This window comes from Harpegnathos saltator, unplaced genomic scaffold (assembly GCF_003227715.2).
Source record: "Harpegnathos saltator strain DR-91 unplaced genomic scaffold, Hsal_v8.6 scaffold117, whole genome shotgun sequence".
Taxonomy (NCBI): domain Eukaryota; kingdom Metazoa; phylum Arthropoda; class Insecta; order Hymenoptera; family Formicidae; genus Harpegnathos; species Harpegnathos saltator.
Window position 1 is genome coordinate 951,692 of NW_020229892.1, and position 21,721 is coordinate 973,412.

Below are 21,721 nucleotides of genomic sequence, written 5' to 3' on the forward strand. Positions count from 1 at the left end.
ACCTACCTTTTGTCGTCCTATATCGCTCGCATTGTCTTCCGTACCTCCATTGTGCCGCTCCTACTCTCTTTTTCCATTTTTATCGCATATCACGACTCTTCTCTATATCATCGCGGTTCCGAAAACGGGGTTTTATCAACCTCTAACTTAGCTCGTCCCTTCTCCCTTTTTCTCCTTCTCTCTCTCTCTCTCTCTCTCTCTCTCTCTCTCTCTTTCTCTGTCTTCCTCTTCATTATCAGCGCACGACTCTCCGCGAAACGTACGAAAATCATGTCCAACGGGAATTGGAGTGGCCAACGAACGCAACTGTACGACAGTCTTATCCAAATTGGCTTTGTCGTAATCGAAGGAGAACCGTAAAGGAAAGAGAGAGAGAGAGAGAGAGAGAGAGAACAGAGGCCGGTCATTGAGAGACGGTCTTTATGTTTACGTTCACGAGCCGCACCACGGTATTCAATTGTACGTGTTGCATATTCCAGAGGTACTTTCGACAGACAGGACAGTGTCAGATCCGACTACATGTCCGACCGGGACGGCAGATACGGAATCGTTCAACAAGCTTCATTGGAGAGTACCGACTCGAGGCTTTGCTACTTGACGTCTTCCGAGGTGAGTTATCCAAGCACTTGTTGACCTTATCAACCTGATACACCCGAGTGCCACTCGACAGTGCCTTTGTAGCGCAGTTACATTCGCTATGCGCGAACATAGCGGCGGCGCATACGGCACGGGAGAGGGAGAGGGAGGGAGGGAGGAAGAGAGAGAGAGAGAGAGAGAGAGAGAGAGAGAGAGAGAGAGAGAGAGAATTCACTCGAACATCTTGAGATGAATTTGCATGTCTCGAGCGTGCATTACGCGTTCATCGTCATCGCGCCGATCCCGATTCTATAGCGGGAGATTATAATAACTGCGCGAAACTATATCGCGGATTATTAACGCAGATCATATTCCTCTTCTTCTATTTCCCCCTCCCTCTCCCCTCATTCACTCTCCAATACGACTTAAGCTCCGCGCTGTAAAATTTACACTTAATCGCGCGATTAAGAATTACGAACGTATCGCGCCGTGTTAAATATTAAATCTAATTACCAGCAATCTCTCTCTCTCTCTCTCTCTCCTCCTACCTCCTCCCTCTCTTTGTCTATCGTTCCATATTCCCCCTCTGTCCCTCCTGCCTCTCTCTCATTCTCCGATATTAATTAAACGCGGGGACGGTAAGTGCACGTAGACCACGGATTGCGACTGAGAGTATTGATTTGATTGAAGTGCGGACTTTGCAAGACACGACGCAATACGTAACTAAGACGACTCTCAGTTACGACAAGTACAATTAAACGGCGCTTGGCGTTAAACTCTGAAGCGAAGCGAAACGAGATGAAATGGGGCGAAAAATGCGAGCGGGAAACGGCACGGGACAAGATACGCTTTCTGTCTTCCACTTTTTTTTTCTTCTTTTTACGCTCCGCATCGTTGTCCGCTCCTGTCGTGTCTTGCCGGCAATTTGACGAGACGTCCGAATGAACATTTTTACTTGGAGGCGCGATTTCGTCATAATCGCCGAGCGACTATAAACGATAACAATGCCGGGCTTCTTCTATTTTGCATGTTCATAGCGAAAAGAGGCGCGGCATTTATATGAGTTTTGTTGCTGTCTAGTTTCCCGCTCTTTCCTCCTTTTTCTCTTTCTCTCCCTTTCTCGGCATGCTGTGTGTTGCATGCACGCATCATGCGAAACTTTTCACAAAACGTAAAGGCGCACTCCCTGGCGGCGCCGTGCTGTTGCCGCGCTACGGATACATTACTCTTAAAGCCCTTTGAGTGGATTCTCTTTTCGCCCGCACACTCACCGTCCATTTGTGATTTAAAACTACGAGGCAACCGAACCGCCATATTCGCGGAAAGCTCGAATCGATGAGCGATAGCGGTAACTGCTCCCGCCGGGGGCTTTGAAGCTACTTGTGCAACCGCGAAGAATGAGAGCCCGTCTTTGCATAAAACAATTTGCGGCCGAGCTTCTCTTCGCTCTGCGATTCGCGTCTTATGCGACGCGACTGCGTCGAGGCGAGGGAAACCTCCGCAAAGATTTCGCCTCGCCTTCAACACAGAGCAACAAAATCGACACGTGATTCCGGTCGTGCAATTTACAATTCTCGCTCGACTCTCGCTCGAGCTCCAAGCACTTTCATCCCTCACGTTTCCTTCAAGCGTTTCTGCAGATTCATTCGCGATAACCCTCCCGCCTGCGCTAATCGGACATCGCCGTTGTTCTTTCTCTCCCTCCTCCCCTTCCCTTCTTTTTACCTCACATTCGCGGGGTGGTATTTTACGTCTTTAATCTCTCTTGACCGCGTGAATTTCTCCCGAGGACTCGACGATATCGGTAACGTTGATCTCGCTCGCGTGTATTATGCACTCGCAACGCCGCGCGGACGGTCTTCGCCCCTAACAGTTACGAGAAATTGCGCAACTCTCTTTCTCTCTCTTCCTCTCCCTTTCTCCTTGTTCACTCCCGCATAATCGTAACGGCGCGGCTGCACAAATTGCACCGACGCACCGACCACGCCTACAGTATAACGACACGGTTGCAAAAGAGGCCAGCACGAAACGTGGAAACGGAAGTGCACGTACATGTCGATAATCGCGAGGCGACGTCCCGTTCGCGGACGTTCCGGCGATGCGCGCAGGTCGTCGTCGTCATCGTTATCGTCGTCGTCGCGGAACCTTTCCTCTTCCTTTCATCTGTTTCGCGGCACGACGTGCGCCGCGGGACGGGCGAGCTAGATTGAAACAAGAGCTCGAATCCTCGACATGCTCCGTTGCTATTTATGTGCTTACCCCGAAGTTTACGCCAAGGGATACACGAGACAACGTTCTGAGCACCGGCTGCGCCCACAATTCTCAAGCTCCTTCGCGCAGAAAATTCCTCGGAAAGCTCGGAAATATAAATCCTGAAGGCAGTCTCTCTCTCTCTCTCTCTCTCTCTCTCTCTCTCTCTCTCTCTCTCTCTCTCTCTCTTCCTCGCACTCTATCTCTGTCTTTCCCTCTCTCTCTCTCCCGCGAGCTCCCCTGTTCTTCTTTAAAATCTATCTCGCCCGGATTAGGGTGGAGAGCGCGTACGCGGCACGTCGACAAACATCGATAACCTACTGACCCTGCGTCCCTCACGTTCGCGAGCCGCTCGTGCCCGTCGCTACTCCAACCCCTTTCGGAGTAAGCACCCCGCTGTCTCGCTTGTTTTGCAGCGCGGATAAAGCGTGAGCGCCCTCGCTCTGTGTGTATGTGTATATGTGTGTATGTATGTTATATGTGATCTATCGCGGAATGGATGGCGAGAAAGAGGAAAAGAGAGAGAGAGAGAGAAAGAGAGAGAGAGAGAGAGAGAGAGAGAGAGAGAGAGAGAGAGAGAGAGAGAGAGAGAGAGAGAGAGAGAGAAAGAGAGAGAGAGAGGGAGAGAGAGAAAGCTCGTACGTGTGCGGAAACCTGAATGCATTCTGCCGCACACACGCGTGCGTATAAACACACCCTCTTCCGCGAGAGTACACACGGGCAAACACACGAGCTTCCACGCGAGCGAGCGAGCGAGAGTGCGGGGGGAGAAGGAGAGAGTGCCCGCTACGAGAATCAACCACAGAGCGGCGAAGATTCTATTAATACGCGTTTTTTCTATGTAAATGTTGGACCGGTCGGTTTCGCGTCCCGCTGCGGTTTTGATTCACCCATTTCTCGAAATCCGTCGAAATTACGAGAGACGTACGAACTCTGGACTCTCGTTCGCGGCGTTCAACGAACGTTTCCGTTCGCTTCTTCAAGCGGAGACGAACAATCCGAAACTCCTCCGCAGCGCGGAAGCCTCGAGTATCGGATCATGAGAAACGTGCGGAGAAGATTCCCTTTCGGAAAACTTTCCCTAGAAATTCCCCTTGTGTGCCGCCTTGTGTGCTCCTCGCACATTCCTCGAGATACCGTTCGCTAACGTGCCACGTAAAGATCGGGCTTTCCGCGACGCGAGGATTACTTCTGAGTTAATAGGTCGCGTCGACATTAGCGGGTCGAGCCCGCTGCTCGACGCGCAGTCGAATGAAAAAAGTCAAGCAACCGAGCACCCCTGCGTGTTGCAAGCCTCGTTCGCGAGATGTGCACCAGCAGTCTACGCCAACAGGTGCATGCGCAAACGCAGATGGAGCGTCTTTCACGACTTCGGCCATTCTTCCGTGGCGGCCCTTTTTGTCCTCACGGCCCTCGGCGTCAATTAAGGACTGAAGCTGGGGAAGCTGTCGTTTGGCACGCGTCGAATAATATAAAAGCGATCGAGCCAGGCGCTGTAAGTCGGGCATGACGTATCGCCCCGATTAGGGGAAGACATATTGCTCGCAGCGATACGTTTTACGACGACGACGACGACGACAATTCTTATCGCCTTCCGTCCTTCGCACGGAGGAACTATGCCATAAAATTCAATAAAACTTCACGTCGCTCGCATGCGCGCCCCAACCCGTTATATATAATCCGTGTAAGATTATTTTTTTAACCCCCTCCGCTCTCTCCCCCGATCGCCGGCCCGACGACAACGACAACGACGACGACGACGACGACGACGACGACGACGACGACGACGACGACGACGACGACGACGACGACGACGACGACGACGACGACGACGACGACGACGACGAAATACACTATGACGCGGGCGCGTGCTCGAATAAAAATGCAAACACGAATAATACGAACGGCGATCGAAGATCTCGCGTGCGCGACTCGGCGGCCTGATCGATCGATGCGAATTGCAACTTTGCCTTGTCCGACGCGCAAGTTCGCGCCGCGTCAAATCAGACAATGAATCTGCTTTTTCCGTCTCTCTGCCTCTCTTCCTCACCGTCTCACTACAATTACGTCAAGTTCTCACCAGGATTGGAAAACACGCGATTGTCCCCTCGTAACTGTGGAAAATGTAGGGAAAGTGCATCCGAAAGGAAGAATCGCACTCTATTGGGAAAAAAATTGCATATTGACGTTATCGGCTAAAAATAATCTTACGGTAACCTCTGAAACCAATAGCGGGTTTTTTTTGCCGAAGGGAATTGCAAAGCAGGACACACACACGCATGCATACACGCACGCACGCACGCGCGCGCGCGCACACACACACACACACACACACACACACACACACACACACACACACACACACACACACACACACGCGCGCGCGCACACACGCACGCACACGCCCACGTACACGCACACGCACACACACATGAAACGGCCGCGAGACGGAGTGAATCTGAAAAGACCTTTTCGCAACGTTGAAAAATTTATCGTCGTCGTTATCGTCGACGTTTGAAAGCAAATTCGTGTTCAGAAACACGACACGCGACCGCCGAAGAGAGGAACAATGTAAAAGTAATGCGTACTCGAAATGAAAGAGAGAAAGAGAGAACGAGAGAGAGAGAGAGAGAGAGAGAGAGAGAGAGAGAGAGAGAGAGAGAGAGAGAGAGGAGGAGGACAGGTCGGCAAAATTGACCTCGATTCTTCAAGAACTCGCTCGAGCTCGGTTCGCTCGAATCGGCCGCCGTTTTCGTCGTCGGGGCAGCGTAATAATCATCACGCGAGAAGCACTTGCCTGTCAGCGTCCCTCCAATTGACGATCATGCGGCATCGCATTCCCTTCTCGTGCTCCGTCCGAGCGCGCCCCCCAGGGTGCATACCGCCCCTTTCGCTCACTTCGGAAGCGTACCACCACCCACCTCCTCCTCCCAGCCTCCCCCGTCGCCGGAACTTCTACCAGCGATATCCCAGTGCCACCCACTCTCACCCTCTCCCTTCGGCATCCCTCCTTCGCCACCATCCACCCCTCTCGCCCCTTTCTGCAATCCCCCTTCGACCACCACAAGGACCGAGGTATTGATTCCCCTCGCGCGGTAGTAGCTCCTCTTCCCTGTTCTCCAGCGGCAGTCCGGAGCGAAGCGCGTTCGCGGCTGCGGACTTGGTCATCCGTTCGCGAGCGAAGGAGGGAGAAAGAAAGACAGAAAGAAAGAAACAAAATAAAAAAGAGAGAGAGAGAGAGAGAGAGAGAGAGAGAGAGTCCCTTGACCGAGAAAAGTGCATCCGGCTCCGCTGGGAGGGGAGCGTCGCGCGCCTCGATTGAGGTCGGTCGGTGCGCGATCGGCGGTCGCGACCGCTCATTTCCGCCGTTCTCCGGAGGTCGCGCGCCGATGAGAGTAACGACGGCGAACGACGGCGAGCTCGGGCTCATCGACGCGGCTCATCGACCGACGGTCGTGTATTAAGAACCGTGAACTGACGGACCGGAGCGAAGAACCGATCGACCGACCGACCGATCGAGCCGAACGACGGCGACGTGACGCGACGCGACGCGACGCGACGCGACGCGACGCAGCGCAGCACGCCGCGACGCAGCTTCTCCCTCTCGAGTACCCACACCGCGGCTCCTCGCATCTCGCCGGGCGCGCTCGGAGAGCGGCGCGGATGCGCCGATGCGCGGGCGCCGGAAGTCGCTGGAGCGAGGATCGCGCGCGACCACCACGATACGTCCCCGAACACGGCAGGACACGTCGGCACCGGCGTCAGCGGCTGTGGTGCTGCGCCCGCTGGAGAACACGACGAGGACGCGCGCGTTTCCGCGTAGACGCGAGCCCGGCCATTCCGCACGGCCTGTGTGCGAGCACCGTCGCAGCCCGGAGGAGCGGAGGAAGTCGCGTAAACACGCGAGCTTGCGCTGCGCGAGTCGCGGTCCTTGTGGAACGACGTGCGCGACGTCGAGTTTCTGCGTCGAGGTCTGCGTTGAGGATGACGCGTCCGCGCGTCGAATGATCGCCGCCGAGCTTCCGGAAGAAACGGTTCGTGTTCACGCGTGAACCGGAAGCGCAAGGCTGCACCCGCCAGTAGACAGGATCATTCGTGAAAATTCCATCGGAGTGGGTTTGCGTTTCGCGAGAAAGTTCTTCCAAGAGAGAAGAAAAACAAGTGAGAAGAGGAAGAAGAAAAGTAATAACAGTAGAAGAAACAGAACTCGGAGCGTTTCTAATACGGAAGTTGCGCAATATCTCTACGTAAGAAAGCCAGAGAGAGAGAGAGAGAGAGAGAGAGAGAGAGAGAGAGAGAGAGAGAGAGAGAGGGAGAGAGAGAGAGAGAGAGAGAGGAGAGAGAGAGAGAGAGGAACGCGGGAGGGTGCACAGAGGAGCCGTGCAAGAGGGGATTCCTACGGGATGTCCTTGAGATCCCCGCGGAGCGGGCGATGTGATAATAGCTTCGCCGACGTGAGCCCGCGCACGGCGGGATGCGACCTCGCGAGGTAAAGCCCGCGGCAACGCGCTGATCTCTTCGCTACTCTCCCTCTTTCTCTCTCTTCAGGGACTCGCGCATACGGAATTCAGTCGCACGTGTGCGACAACGACGAGAAGCGTCGGCGTGCCGGCGCGGCTGGACGATGGCAACATCGTCGTTGGGTACCTGGATCCTCTCCTCCACCCGCACCTGCGGTCCGCTCCAGGCTGATTTCCGCCGCGGAATGACTTCCGGTGACTCGAGGACAGGTCGCTCGCGGCTCGCGACCGACTGACTCCGGCCTGCGAACAAGGACGGGGTGACGGAGGGAGAGAAATTTGCTTTAATGATTATATCGCGTGGAGAATATATTCGACGAGACGAGGCAGAAATCAAAGATAAGTAGTGAGCGAGAATATATTTGAGGAGCAGAAACACAGATTGGATAAAGACTGAAATAATATACATATATTAAAAAGAGAAAGAGAGAAGAGAAAAAATTATATATATATATATATATAAATATATATAGAGGGAGAGAGAAGTTAGATACATATATGAATATATACGCAAGAACCGAGTGAGGGAGGGTGAGCGGCGGTAAAGTTTTGAGCGCATTTTTCCGCGCGGGAGACGGAAAAATCGATGGCTTCGAGGGGGCAGCCATAGCAATGCATACGCAAGCGGTGAAATCAGCTGGCGAGCAGCGAGAAGTGGGAGGATCATCGTTCACAGAGGATATCTATATATATAACTAAATACACTATACATACATACGCGCGCGCGCGCGCGCCCACACACACACACACACACAAAAGCAGACATACACGTACATACACCATACATCCATACACCCACACTCGTGCACACTTACACACATACGTTGAGAAAGAGAGTATTTTTCTACGGAGAGTTCATTTCTATCGCGTGTTTGCGAAAAAGAGAGAAAAAAGAGAGAATAATCTGTATATATATATATCATCTACCCTGACCCGCACTTGACAAGACGGAAATTGAAGAGACGTCGGCCACGAGCGAGGGGTTATTCGTCCAGAATCGTCAATGGCGATCTCCGTGCGTAAAAAACGTACCTGCGGAAGCCCTCGCGCCGACGAGCTCCGGGCGCCGTCGTGCTTCTCCTTCGGAAGTCTACCACTTGGAATTCTCGAGATAGTTTAGCAGGCAGATTAGCCCGTAGGATTAACGCTACCGGCGGAAAAGGAATTTGGCGTATCCGCCTGAGCGCGGGAGGGTGCGATTGATCTCAATAGTGCAAAGGACGTTTGCCTTAAACAGAGAGGACCTCACTGACAAATCGCGAAGGGTGTTGCATGCGTGCGCACGCACAACAGGAACCCGGCGAACCCCACACACGTCCTCGGGGTTTCCGCTGCTCGCGGGAATCCACGATTTGAACCGACAAGCGTCAAGTGTTCACAGCGTGCACCCCCTCGTGAGCGCCAGACGCGCTTCAGCACGAACTCTGATCTGAGCGAGTGGTCGGTGCGTATGATCGCGACGGCAAGATTTCCACGAGAATAACGAATTCACCGACGATTCGAACCTGCTGATTCTCCTGAGAACAACCGAGAACAACCCCGAGACGCAAACGCCCTACCTACCACCATCAATACCACCAGCATCGAGCTTATCACGCATCGCGACATCGACAATCGACCGTTCGTGAATATCTCTGTCACCGAGCCACGTGGGGTATCCTCTTCTGCCGTCCGCGAGACAATAAAAATGACACCGTCGGAGGAGGAACGAGACAACAACGCCGCGGCCGTCGGCGATGCCGCCAACCTGCCCTCTAATCGGGTAGCTGAGGATTCCGTGTCACGGCCAACCTTCCCCTAGAGAGGGAGCACGCTGCCGCTAGCCGTGTCTCTCTCTCTCTCTCTCTCTCTCTCACACACACACACACACTCTCTCTAGTTCGCTCGCCCGCCCAGTCACCGCCACCGACGAATAATGGTAGAGCCGAGATGGTCGATCAAGTGTACGAATAGCTACCTGGACCTGCTGGACCCGAGCGACAGTTACACGGACCTGCGGACGCAGCACCGACGGCGCTGCCGGAAGTACTTTTGCCTGTGCCGGCGGCATACGATCAGTGTGATATGTATTAACGAGTCGCGCAAGCTCTACTGGTTCAACTGCCGGAACGTGCAGGAGAAGGTGAACTACGGTCTGGGCGAGGGCTACTACCACAAGCTACTGCGGCTGGTGAACGGCGCGCTGAGCGCCTGGGCGCAGCGCTACATCGACGGCCTGAGCGTGGCGCGTCGCGAGATTATGTTGAAGATCAACGGTAGCGCGCACAACAACATGAAGCTGCTCCAGGAAGGCTGCTACTGCCATTATCATCCGCACATGACGGCGGACGCGTGCAACGCCGACTTTCTCAGAAGAGTCGTAAGTTTCTGGGCCGGTGAGAGCCTCAGGGGAATACGCGAGAGGCTCCGCGGCATGACGAATATTACGAAAAAGGTAGAGACACTCACTCGCGAATCTCTTGTTCTATACTTGAGATGGAGATGTTTCTCTCTTGATATATTTACATTGTATTGTATGCCCCTTGAGTATCTCTCCGTTCGTTTATTTGTTCTTTGTTTTTGGGTCTTTCTCTCTCTGTCGTCTGTTCGCTCTTTCTCTCTCTCTCTCTCTCTCTCTCTCTCTCTCTCTCTCTCTCTCTCTCTCTCTCTCTCTCTTCTCCGCCACGCTCGACGCCCGCCACCACGTCCGCCGCCACGACGACGGTCGCAACACGCAGAAAACTTGCTCGTATTTGGCATGCGCTTCGAGCAGAGGCCGCCGAGGCTCTGTGAGAAAAGATTTCTCTGTAGAGAAAAGATACGAAAGGCTCCCAAGTTCTGTGCGCCCGTTTCGTTCCCGTCGGAAACTTTCGTTCGTCGACCTCCCCGGTCGTAGCTACGGCTACGAGGACGACTCTGCTATTACTATTACTACTACTACTACTACTACTACTACTACTACTACTACTACTACTACTACTACTACTACTACTACTACTATCTTTACTACCACTTTATCTCTCTCTCTCACCACTGCTGTATCATCTACTACTAATACTTACTACCGAATATCGCACGCGAATCATTCTCGCCATTCGAGATAGCATCTCATTTTCATTCGCTATCGACAGGCATCACAGGTGTGCGCGCAGACTGCTCCGACAGCTCCGAGACGCGCACGCTCCCGCGGAAAACACGCGATACCGCGGGAAACGAGTATCTATTTTTGCACGAATCAGGAATTGTACCGTGTGAAATTCCAAACGCGGCGAGATGCGCGAAGGTCGCGTGAAAGAAAAAATAAAAGGAGAAAGAGATAATGAATAGAATGACGAGGGACGATCGGACGAACGGCGAAAGCAGCGGAGAAAGCACCACCGTTGTAGACGAAGCACGTTGCCTCTGCCACGTGATTTTTCGTTTTTTTTTTTTCTTTGTTTTTTCACATGATAAAGTAGAGAATTCCGTTGTGACCCGATATATCTTGGCATGTGCGCTCGTGCGCTGACGTTGGCTCTCGAGAAACCGGCGTGATTTATTCCGCGCGAAGAAACACGGGCTTTTGAGCTGAAGTTGCATATATCGATATTATATAGCTGCCGTCTTTAACTAGCATGCGCTCTCACAGCCGTAACTACGATTCCTTTGCATTTTTATCCGCCGATTGCGATGCGAACGTGCCCTTGACTTGGCGTCTTTACTTTGTTGTGCAACAGACTCTCTAGTGACCTCTAGTATAGTTTTGTACGATTGAACTGACGAATAAAATTGTCTCTTATCAGTATATATGTATATATATATATCCGTATATGTCCTCGACAAAATCAACAAACAAATGCCACGTAGTTGCGATGAAATCGTGTCAAATGATATTCTCGACAAGTTTCGCGAAAACAGATCGGACAGCGGACATATCGCATTTGGTACTGCAAACATATCGATCGAGCGACCGATAATATTGCAATTCCTCAATGTGCACTTTTAGATAGACCAGGCACTTCCACCTTCTCTTTTTCTCTCACTCCTTGTTCTCTTGCGATCGATTGTGTACGTAAAGCATCTTGCCATTGTCAGTAATCCGTTAGATTAGAACGTCGTCGGTATCATTCTATTTCACGATGTGATCGCACCATGTTTTCTCTCTCTCTCTCTCTCTCTCTCTCTCTCTCTCTCTCTCTCTCTCTCTCTCACTCTCCAAGCACCTTTGTCTCTCCATAAATGCATCATCCACTTTCTCTCTTTTGCTATCTATTCGATAATACGATACTTATTCGTCTCGATTCTCGCAGCGCGATCTCGCATAAGCGCGCGCGACGCATTTGTCGCGAGTAACAACTAAGACTGACCATTTTGCAGATGTCGGACGACGACAGGATGTCGCTCACTACCGCCGTAAGCGACGACGACGACGGCGAGAGTGTGATAAATTCGCCCTATCGAGGAAAGCAGACCGGCACGGCCGCAGCTTCCTTCAACTGCACCGGTGCAGTTCGAAAGGCAGGGTACGCTATGGCCGCTCTCGTGTACTTCGTTCTTTAAAAATAACGCACCTTGAGACCCCGTATAAATATCTCTCCGCGAGAGATCGTGTTCCGATAAATACGAAGGCTGCAGGCGAGAGAGAGGCGGCCTCTGCCGCATCTCCCATGTTTCGTGATATCCCCCGGATTGCAATCGCTGCGATTACGCACCCAGCAATTAACGAACGAAATTAACGGGAAGAAGATCGCATTTACGAGTATTATTTAGCGGCGCACTTTGAAGTCACCGAAAGAACGAAGCCGGAACACGACGACGATGCGATCAATACGGAGGGCGGTCTCGTTCGCGTGATTTTTTATTTCTTTCTCGATAATCTAAATGCCCTGACAACGAACTGGAATAATCCCAAGGGGGGGATGTCTCGGGATTCCCAGATTCCTCAGCGTGAAGAAGTGGTTACTGCGCAAGAAGCATCAGATCGAGCTGGCCAGGAAGAGAGGCTGGAAGGGTTACTGGGTTTGCCTGAAGGGCACTACGCTTCTCTTCTACCCGTGCGAGTCCCAGGAGAGCCGTGCCATGGAGGCGGCACCGAAACACCTGATCATCGTCGACGGCGCGATCATGCAGCCCATCCCCGAGCACCCCAAACGGGACTATATATTCTGCCTGAGCACGGCGTTCGGGGACGCGTATCTCTTCCAGGTGAGGCCGTCGTAGCTCACAATCTCTATGAAATCACACCGGGCAAATCGAACTCTCGCGGAAAGGTGAAAGGTGAAAGGCGGAGCAAGCAGTCGTCAATCGACTCGAAGCTCTCGCATGTCAGCAAGTCGGCTTCTCAATTAGCACTTGAATATCATCGCAAATAATACGCCAATTAAACTTCAAGTTAGACCGCGGTGTAAAGTACACGGCGAATTATCGGGAAGCGAGGGGGGCGGTATAATTATTTCGGCTCGGTTTCATCGCCTGCGCTCCCCCACCCCCCTCTCTTTCCTGCCTCCTCCTGCTCACCAATCGGTGCATTAACCGCGCCAGGATCGCCGACTCAACTGGTTGTATTTAATTAAAGTCCTCGTCTTATGCACGGACTGTAGCTCGGTAGCTCGGTATCTCGGCCGCGCGATACGGCCAACTTTTGATGACTAGAAACTAGAAACGCGCGGATCCCTCTATTCTTTCTGAGCGATCGCGCATTGTCATTCTTCGCTCGGTGACCTTTGTCATCGGCGACCAATGCGATTCATCTACATGCGCTGCATAATGTATGAGCATATGGTACATCACCCCATTATGCGATGTTCTACGACGTCCAGCCAATCGAAATGTCTAGGTCCAGATCCAGCTGCGGCCACCGCAGGGTCCTGCTGCAGTCATCGGCCAGTCATCGGGCTCCCACAGTCGCATTTCACTCACTTTAGTTCACTTCACTGCACCGCAGCTCGATAATATCGAGCGCGATAATATCGTGCGACGTTCGAAAGATATCGGACGAAAGAGCACGTGATAAATTGTAGCGTTTCGGGAATCGCGAATGTACTGGCGAATCGCGTGTGAAAAATAGCGAATCGAAGATAACGACGTTTTTCCGCGGTAAAGTCGGGAAAGAGGAAAGGAAATATTTAGTTTCGCGAGAATTGTAACTATTAATCGCGATTTTAAACTATGCCCTCAATTTTCATTGGCATATCATTGAAATTTGTTACGCGCGCAAAAATGTGCAAAATTGATGATCGCGACGACTAGAAAATTTATCACGAGCCAAATAATCGCGAATTCCGCGTGTGGTAGCGCAATTTTCGTACGCAAACTCTGGCACGCAAGTTCTGACGCGCTTTTTAAGCTGCTTGAAATAATTAGGGGATTATATCGTATAAATAATTCTGCTCGGAAATTTTGTATCTTGAATAAAAAGAATCTAATAAAAATACTTAAAATCTGTAAGAAACGAGCATTGAAGATTTATATTGGAATATTTCTTTAATGTATCTGTGGTATATAAAATAATTATTTGAAAAAAAAATCCCCTGATAATGTTTCAAGCAGTATATTTCAGTGAACAGCACAAACACACGCAAATCCCTACACTGAGAGAAAAAAGTCTTTGGTGTACTTGCGAGTATTCTCGCATCTAAAGTAGTTGTAAATCGGCGAGTCCATTTTCATAGCAAGTAGTTTTTCTTAAAACAGGAAAAGAATGTAACTAATCCCTGACTGAAAACGACTATAATTTGCAACGGGCCCAATTATCTTTTCTCTCAATGTACATTGCAGAAGTTTGCAATTTAGACAAATCGCATTGATTTTTGCATAATGATCAACCGCCAATAAACTCACCACCGTAAATCTTTCTTTCCAACTCACCGAAACCAGAAGCTCAGGATCGGCCACATTCTGCTACAAATCTGAAACAAAGAATATAACACCGCTGATTCGATACGTCGATCAATTGCTCAACGAGAAAAATACGTGGCTACGCAATCATGTCAAATATTTCTGATCGTCTGGATTTAACAATTTTTGTCCAGACAACTATGAAGAATCCAATTCAAGAGTACTTGAAAATATAATCTTACCTTCGAGCCGATCTTGCTTGGCCCGAACCGAATCTTCCGGCATCCGAAACTGCATCGCACTGCCAGGAATCGCACATCCACCTTGCGCCCATTAAATTTAAAACAAAAAGCGAGTTTTGCTAGTTAGTTACACCGACAAACGTCTGCGTCATCAGGTTCGGTCATCCGTTTACAAAATCAAGTTCTTTTTCAAACCGATAAAAATTGCACAACACGATGTTAGTGCTATAATTACGCGCGTGAAATAATATAATACGCGTCTCACATGCCGTTTACGGTTCGGAAAATTCTGGTTGTCACGCGAGACGTCTTTCGATTTGTATATCCGCGCAAGGACTGACTGCCGCTCGGCAGTTCCGTGCGTCTGTATGTTATTGTTCTCAGAGTCACGTGACGTCCAGCCAATAAGACAGACTTTAGAGGACACTGTTATTTATTTGTTGATTTAAACGTTCCGTGCCGGAATTTCAGCATTGTATATTATTTTACGATATTTTTTATTTCCCCTTCCCCTCCGTTCAAATTGTCAAAATACAAAATTCTTGTCGGCAATGGCATCAATAATAATAATGGCATAAATAATAAAAACAATAATAACAATAATAATAACTATGATAATAATAATAATTTCCCGCCCGCTATAACTTTCAAAGTAAATATCGACAACTCATGTCGAGATCGAGATAGCCAATCGGGAAGTCGCGAGAAAGAGGCAACGATGAGCCAAAAATATCTCCTTCAAGATACAAGATTCACGAGTTTTGTTGAACAAATCGAGCTCGCAGATTATAAATAAACTCGAGAATACGAAAATGCATATTATCGCGTATTTCGCGACGATCGATCGCTTCGAATCCTTCAGGTCGCCTCAGGACGAGAAGAAACGTGGCGATCGTTTTGCGTGTTGTCCTATTTGCAGGCGCCGTGTCAGGTGGAGCTGGAGAATTGGGTGAACAGCATTCATTCGGCATGCGCCGCTGCGTTCGCGCGCCATCGCGGCAAGACCGGCACGCTGCATTTGCTGCAGGAGGAGATCATCCGTCTGGAGAAAGCGATTGAATCGGTACGTGTATCGTAAAGGAACTTCATTCGCGCGCGCACGCGGTCGACGCGCGATCCTGGGACCACCACCTCGGCTCGATTTTCTAACAGCCGTAGACGAGGCGAGACACCTTGTCGCGCCGCGTCGACCTTGCCTCCAACTATTGGGCTGGCAACTAAGTGATTGCGGATTTTGTCGACAGATGGATTTTACACTTTCTTTTGTTTCGTTAACGTGTTCAAAGTACCTAACCTATATTTTTTTCTTATTGTTTGGACTTCTACCTTTCATTTAGTACAAAAATTATATCGATTAGTTCTTTAGTTTTGTTTTTATCCCAATTTAAAAATGGAAGAGCAAGACGTGCACTTCAGACATATTTTATTGTGTTATTTCCGAAAAGGCAAGAACGCATCGCAAGCACACAAGAAGTTATGTGCCGTATATGGGAATGAAGCCTTGAAAGAAAGGCAGTGTCAAAATTAGTTTGCCAGATTTCGTTCTGGTGATTTTTCATTGAAAAATGCTCAACGATCTGGCCGCCCAGTTGAAGTCGATGAGACCCATATCAAGGCCATTATCGATTCAGATCGTCATAGCACAACACGTGATATTGCAGAGAAGCTCAATGTATCGCATACATGCATTGAAAAAAATTTAAAAAAGCAAATTAAAAATTTTGAATTTTCATTCTTATTTAAAATCCGCAATCACTTAGTTGCCAACCCAATAATTCCTTCGAATCGCGAAGAAGCTTTTCCTCGTCACAGACACACACACGGCGGATCCGATCGGATCCGATCCGCGGACGGCGTGTTCGTGACGACGGTAAAACGAGCCAGTAATCGATACCGGTATACACACCGGATGCCCGCAGGACTACAAAATGAAACACATGGCGGACCTTCAGCAATCGGTGGTTTCCGATGTCGACACCAAGCAGCAAATTAACAATCAAATCGTGCAGTGGGAGGAGAATTTGGAGCGGCTGCACTGCGAGCAATTCCGCTTGCGGTGTTACATGGCCAGTTTGCAGAGCGGCGAGCTGCCCAATCCGAAGGTGAGTGGCGTCTGTTTGAACGACGAAAGTCGGCGCGACATAAGGAGCGCATTGCCGCGTCCGGCGATCATCGCACGAGTGTGCGAAATCTTTTCGGCCGCGGGAAATACCGCTTCGGATACTTTCGTCAACTTGGTAACACACAGACGACGTACGCTTGTAACTTTCAACGCGGACGTCGTTAAGCGTCGTTTTGCATGCAGCTATTATGGGATGTGTGACAATGATAGCGCATGCGTTAAAACGCTGCGGGATTAGCCTGTTGCTTTCGATGCGGTTTGGATGGACGCAGTTTGGTCGCACAGCCGACGATCTCTCGTGAGAGAACTTGCTTCCTTTATTTATTCATTATTTATCTATATTCGTATATTTGTATGAGGTGAAGAGCAGCGAAGAGCTAGATTTCCTAAAGGTCAGTTCTCTCATCGACGGACTCACTTCGAACCAGACGGCGCGCGGGCGTCGAGAAGAAAATTTCCAGACTACGTTGGAGACAAGCTGTACTCTGCGGTGGTCGGAGCCAAGGAGCTTCCGATCAAGCCACGCTGGAGACGCGTCCGATGCGTCTCCAGCTTTCCCGCCGGAAAGCGCGGAAAAGCCGCGCGTCCTCTCGGCAAACGACGTTACGCGCCGCAATCTCGACGTATTGTCCCGGCCGCGGCGGGTCGCCGCGGATTGTCTGAAAAATCGTCTCCCTCGCGCGCGCGGCCGGCGCGCGATCAGGGATTCATTAGGGATCCATCTGCATCCGTAGCGAGCATCTGATTTGCGCCATTCGCCGCTGCTGCAACGGGGCGATATCGATCGTCGGACGGATGGGTGGGCGGATGGGTGAGGAGGCGCATGAGAGGGTGAGAACAAGAGGCTCCGATAAATCGACGTTCTCGCGATCGCGAGGACGTCGAAGGTCTCGGCTCGGTAGCTCCAGCTCCGCGAGATAGCGAGACTGAGAATTAATGCGCGACGTCTCATCGCGAGAGGACGATATTTCAGCGCCGCTGAAAGAACGAGACAGGGAGAGACAGGGCGTTCGCTCTATTTCCCTCCGCGATCATTCAAGGCCACCGACGACGAGAGGTCGAGCGACGACGTTAAACGCGCCGCGTTTCTCGCTTCTTGTCCTTCAGAGTCTACTGACGCACGTGTCGCGCGCCACGAAGCAGACGCTGAACAAGCTCGGCGTATTCACCGTGTCGTCCTTCCACGCGTTCATCTGCGCGCGTAGTCCATCCTTGCTGAACAACCTGCTGGCGGGCCGCGGGGCGACCAAGCGGAGGCCGCCGCTTCTGTCGAGGTCGAACAGCGGCTCGAGCAGACGCTCCCTGCAGATCTCGTCCAGGGACGAGGAGAAGAGCGTGAAGGTGTCCGTGCCGGAAAATCAGGTACGATCGGCACATCGGGTGAGTAGAGACTGAGATACCGTTAGCGTTACGTGACGCTTTAGAGCACCCGATAAGTACGTGTCAAACGACCCGGTGTATTTTCCCGCTCGCTGTTGCAGCTCGTGTCGGTGTTCCTGCGCGACGCGATGACCGTGGAGGAGTTCTTGGCGAGCGCGTGCACCAGGAAGAGCCTCAACCCGATGGAACACTTTGTGCGCGTGAAGAAGCGCCGGGACATGGAGGACCACAACTACTTTGTGCCACATAGGACTGATTTGATAGAAACATATGTAAGTAACGACACCGCGGAGATCGCAGGGAGTGTGGTGGCGTGACGTTATCATCGCTTCACACGCGTTTACGCAACAATTACAGTAATCATCAGATTACATCAAGTTTAACAGGAATTGCGGGAGAGTCGAGAAAATGATTAGAGACAACGAGTTTCCAGGCTTGCGCAAGGGAGGAGTCTGGAAGTGCCTGTTCAGTGTAAAGAGAGTGTCACGTCGAATTCAACTGTGTATGTAATAAAATTACTTTGCGCGGTTCTATTTTTAGGATACGAACTGCGAACGCGCGGCGCTATAAGTGGCTGCAGACCCGCTACGTCTGTCTGACCGCGGCGTGTCCGCGTCTACTTGGAGCGCGGCGTGTACTTGCGACTCGTATACTGCAAATATAGCCTTAAAAAATAATTTTGTTACATATCCGATTTGTTATATTATTCGTTTGATTAGATCTGGCATAAAATTATCTTTGACTTTTCTTTTTAAACGAATATTAATATCTCTTAAAATTGCAACGAGAAACGAAGGCATGTTGACAAATATAAAATTTTTGAAAAATCTAAACGTACAGTCACAAAGTATACCATACATCCAAACATCCTCTTTCGTTGGTGTTGATTAGACCTCTCGCGATGTTGAATTAATCAACGACATAACTCCGCTCTGTGTTTCGCTTTGCGCGCAGTTGCATACGCACGAAATCGTGGAAGTCTGTGCCAAGATTTTATATCAAGTGGAATTGCAAAGAAACACTTTAGAGCAAATGTGGGGCTTCTCCGTCGAGGCGGAGCTCATAGAAAACTCCGACAGGCAGGACGAGCTCTGCTGCTACGTTAGTAGAGTGGAAGACAAGAGCGTCGCCATGCAAAACGGTAAGCATCCCTTATCTAGGACGACGCGCAACTAAAATAAACGTCCCTCGCGCGTGACTACAAGTTTTCGATCGTTACAAGGTTTTTTTCTCCTCACTATTTATTCACGATTCTATTTTCGCTTTCATTATCTCTCTCAAACACTATTGACATTTTGCGCAAACGATTAACCGTTCTCGTTAACTTCGAGGTAATAACGTATCGGTTGCACGCATCGGGTAGTTTGTTCCTCTGTTCTTGTCACTGCGTGCAAAAAGCTGTACGGATAAATTTCACGGTAAACCCAATACGATGGATTTGCGTCCGACAGGACACTCAATGCCGAGACAGATTGAAGCGGAAAATAGAAAATAGATACCGCGATGCGGAATTACGATATCGGCCAGCCATTGCCCGCTCGCTCGCGAATAACGTCTTGCGGATCTCGAAAGGCGAGATCCGCCACGAGGTCTCGCAGCCGGCCGTATTAATTTTTTAGACCGTGTCAGCGCCAGGACGCGCAAGGACGCCATTGAAAAGTCATCGATTTTCCGCGCCTTGTTGCTCGCTCGTTGAGCAAAGTCTCGTGCTCACGCTTAAATGAAGCACGCGTAATGTGCATAAAAAAAGATATATATGTGTATGTGTGTGTGTGTGTGTGAACATACACATATACGTGTATATATTAATTTTATATATGCGTGTATCACGCAGGGCGGGCGGGGGTGGAGGGTGGGAAGGCCTTAGAGCCGCAGGCGCGAACAAATCAACATGGTATTTAGCGCCGCCATTCCGCGTGTGATGACTAAATTTACCTGGCGGCTCGCTCGTTGAGCACGTTAAGCCTGGCCGAAGGAGCGACTTTGATTATAGTTGCGAAAGATACCGAGCCGAGCGGTTGGTGTTCGTCTTCGTCAACAGTTTCCACAGACGCGTGCGATGTCGTTGAAACTTGACATTGAGAAAGTTACCTCCAAGTTACACGCGAAGAGAGCACGGTACGATCTTGCTTCTTTTTTCCCTCTCGGACACGTTCCAGCCGATCGTAGAATCGTCCACGTTAAAGCTCAGCGATCGCACAGTGTGCATCGATGCGCATCGGTAAAGCCACGCAAACAATCGTCGATCGCGCTTGCCTCCTTCAATTACCTCGATCTGACGTTGTTATTCGAGCGGCGAGCACTTGTTCGAACAAGCGTACGAAAGTTCCTCCTCTTTTTCCCAACCCGCTCATCCGACGAGAGGCTTCTCACGAGAGTGCTCATTGTCGCCCGGCGCGACTCGTCTCTTGCAGGAATCATTAAGGGCGACGAGATTATGGTAATCAACGGCGCCATCGTGAGCGACTTGGATATGATGTACTTGGAGAGCGTCCTGCAGGAGGAGGTGGGTCTCTGTATGATGATGCGATCCTCCAGGACGGAGCCTCCGGATCTCACGGGCATTATGCGAGTCACCGACGACATAATCGAGAGCTTAGTCTGCCCGCCGCCGCCCTCCGACCCGCCGGTCATCAGCGAGGAAATGATCTCCGGTCTGATCGTGCCAGCTCCCGGCTGGAGTGAGTGTTTACGTTTTCCTTCTTTCTCCTCATTTCTCCTGCTTCCCGCGTGCATTTCGCGTAATTCTTCACCGACTCGATGTCGAGGATCGAAATCTCTCATCTCGCGGAACTCGCGATATGATCGCAGGCAAGGAGAACATCATGCAGGAGTGCACGTCGAGCGGTCACATGGACAACAGCAAACAGACCTCGCGCACGAACTCCTTCGAGATCGAAAACCTTCTGAAGACTGCCGAGCAAGTGACGGGGATCTGCCGGTCGCCCGGTGAGACCCGGAAGTCGAGTCCCACCGGGAGCGTCGTCAGCTCCCACTCGCAAGCGCTCACACCGAGCCGGCAGCTTAGCGACGCTGAGAAGCTGAAGAAAGTGATTTTAGAACTGATTGAGACTGAACGGACTTACGTAAAGGTAAGCGAGCGTCCGTTCTCGACCGCTCATCGACCGTCACACATCCGACGTTGCCCGATGACGGGATGACTCGTAACGCGCTCGTTTACTTCCCGCTCTCTCGTCCTTCCAGAATTTAAATAATCTGCTGGAGAACTACTTGGAACCCCTTAAACGCGAGACCTTCCTGTCGAACGCGGAGATCAACGCGTTGTTTGGTAATATTCAGGAGATCGTCACGTTTCAACGACAGTTCCTGCAGAATCTCGATCACGCCATCGAGATGGAGGCCCATTTCAACAGCTTTGACCATCCGAGTCAATTTAAGGTGTGTGCCTCTCGTGCTCATCGATATCTTGGAATTTCTCGCTCGTTTTCTGCCGAACGGACACGCGAACGTATCGTGGTGAAATTATCAGATACACTCGCGACCATTTCCTCGCTTTTCTCGTGCAGAAACGATGCGCATCGTTTCTGCACGAATTACACCGATGCGATGCATTGATTGGAAAGCAATAGTTTCATCGTTGTTGCAGGGAGTCCTGTTTTCCATTGGAAGTGCCTTCTTATATTACGTAAATCACTTCAAGCTATACAGCTCGTTTTGCGCCAGTCACTCGAAGGCTCAAAAAGTTTTACATCCAAGTAAGTCTCGCCTCACTCGGCATACTCGTCCTTTTTCGCGAGAGGGAAAGAGAGAGAGAGGGAGAGAGAGAGAGATATCGGGGAAAGAGGGGTGACCTTCGTTTCCTCGTTCTCGTCAAC

General features: G+C 50.7%; 1 protein-coding gene across 13 annotated transcripts in view; it reads left to right on the forward strand.

Annotated features, from left to right (window-relative positions):
* The window catches only part of sif (guanine nucleotide exchange factor still life), a 46,904-nt gene that overhangs the window by 17,426 nt on the left and 7,757 nt on the right, over positions 1 to 21,721 (forward strand). For 11 of the 13 annotated variants that reach the window (XM_025303914.1, XM_025303918.1, XM_025303909.1 and 8 more), the window contains exons 12-23: positions 480 to 609; positions 11,682 to 11,827; positions 12,242 to 12,509; positions 15,303 to 15,446; positions 16,303 to 16,485; positions 17,613 to 17,885; positions 17,987 to 18,157; positions 18,840 to 19,026; positions 20,300 to 20,566; positions 20,697 to 20,977; positions 21,090 to 21,284; positions 21,493 to 21,601. In XM_025303914.1, coding sequence (XP_025159699.1) covers positions 480 to 609; positions 11,682 to 11,827; positions 12,242 to 12,509; positions 15,303 to 15,446; positions 16,303 to 16,485; positions 17,613 to 17,885; positions 17,987 to 18,157; positions 18,840 to 19,026; positions 20,300 to 20,566; positions 20,697 to 20,977; positions 21,090 to 21,284; positions 21,493 to 21,601 — 2,354 coding nt within the window. The remainder of the gene's footprint in view (positions 1 to 479; positions 610 to 11,681; positions 11,828 to 12,241; positions 12,510 to 15,302; positions 15,447 to 16,302; positions 16,486 to 17,612; positions 17,886 to 17,986; positions 18,158 to 18,839; positions 19,027 to 20,299; positions 20,567 to 20,696; positions 20,978 to 21,089; positions 21,285 to 21,492; positions 21,602 to 21,721) is intronic. The other 2 variants (XM_019844958.2, XM_025303957.1) reach the window with 1 other exon arrangement.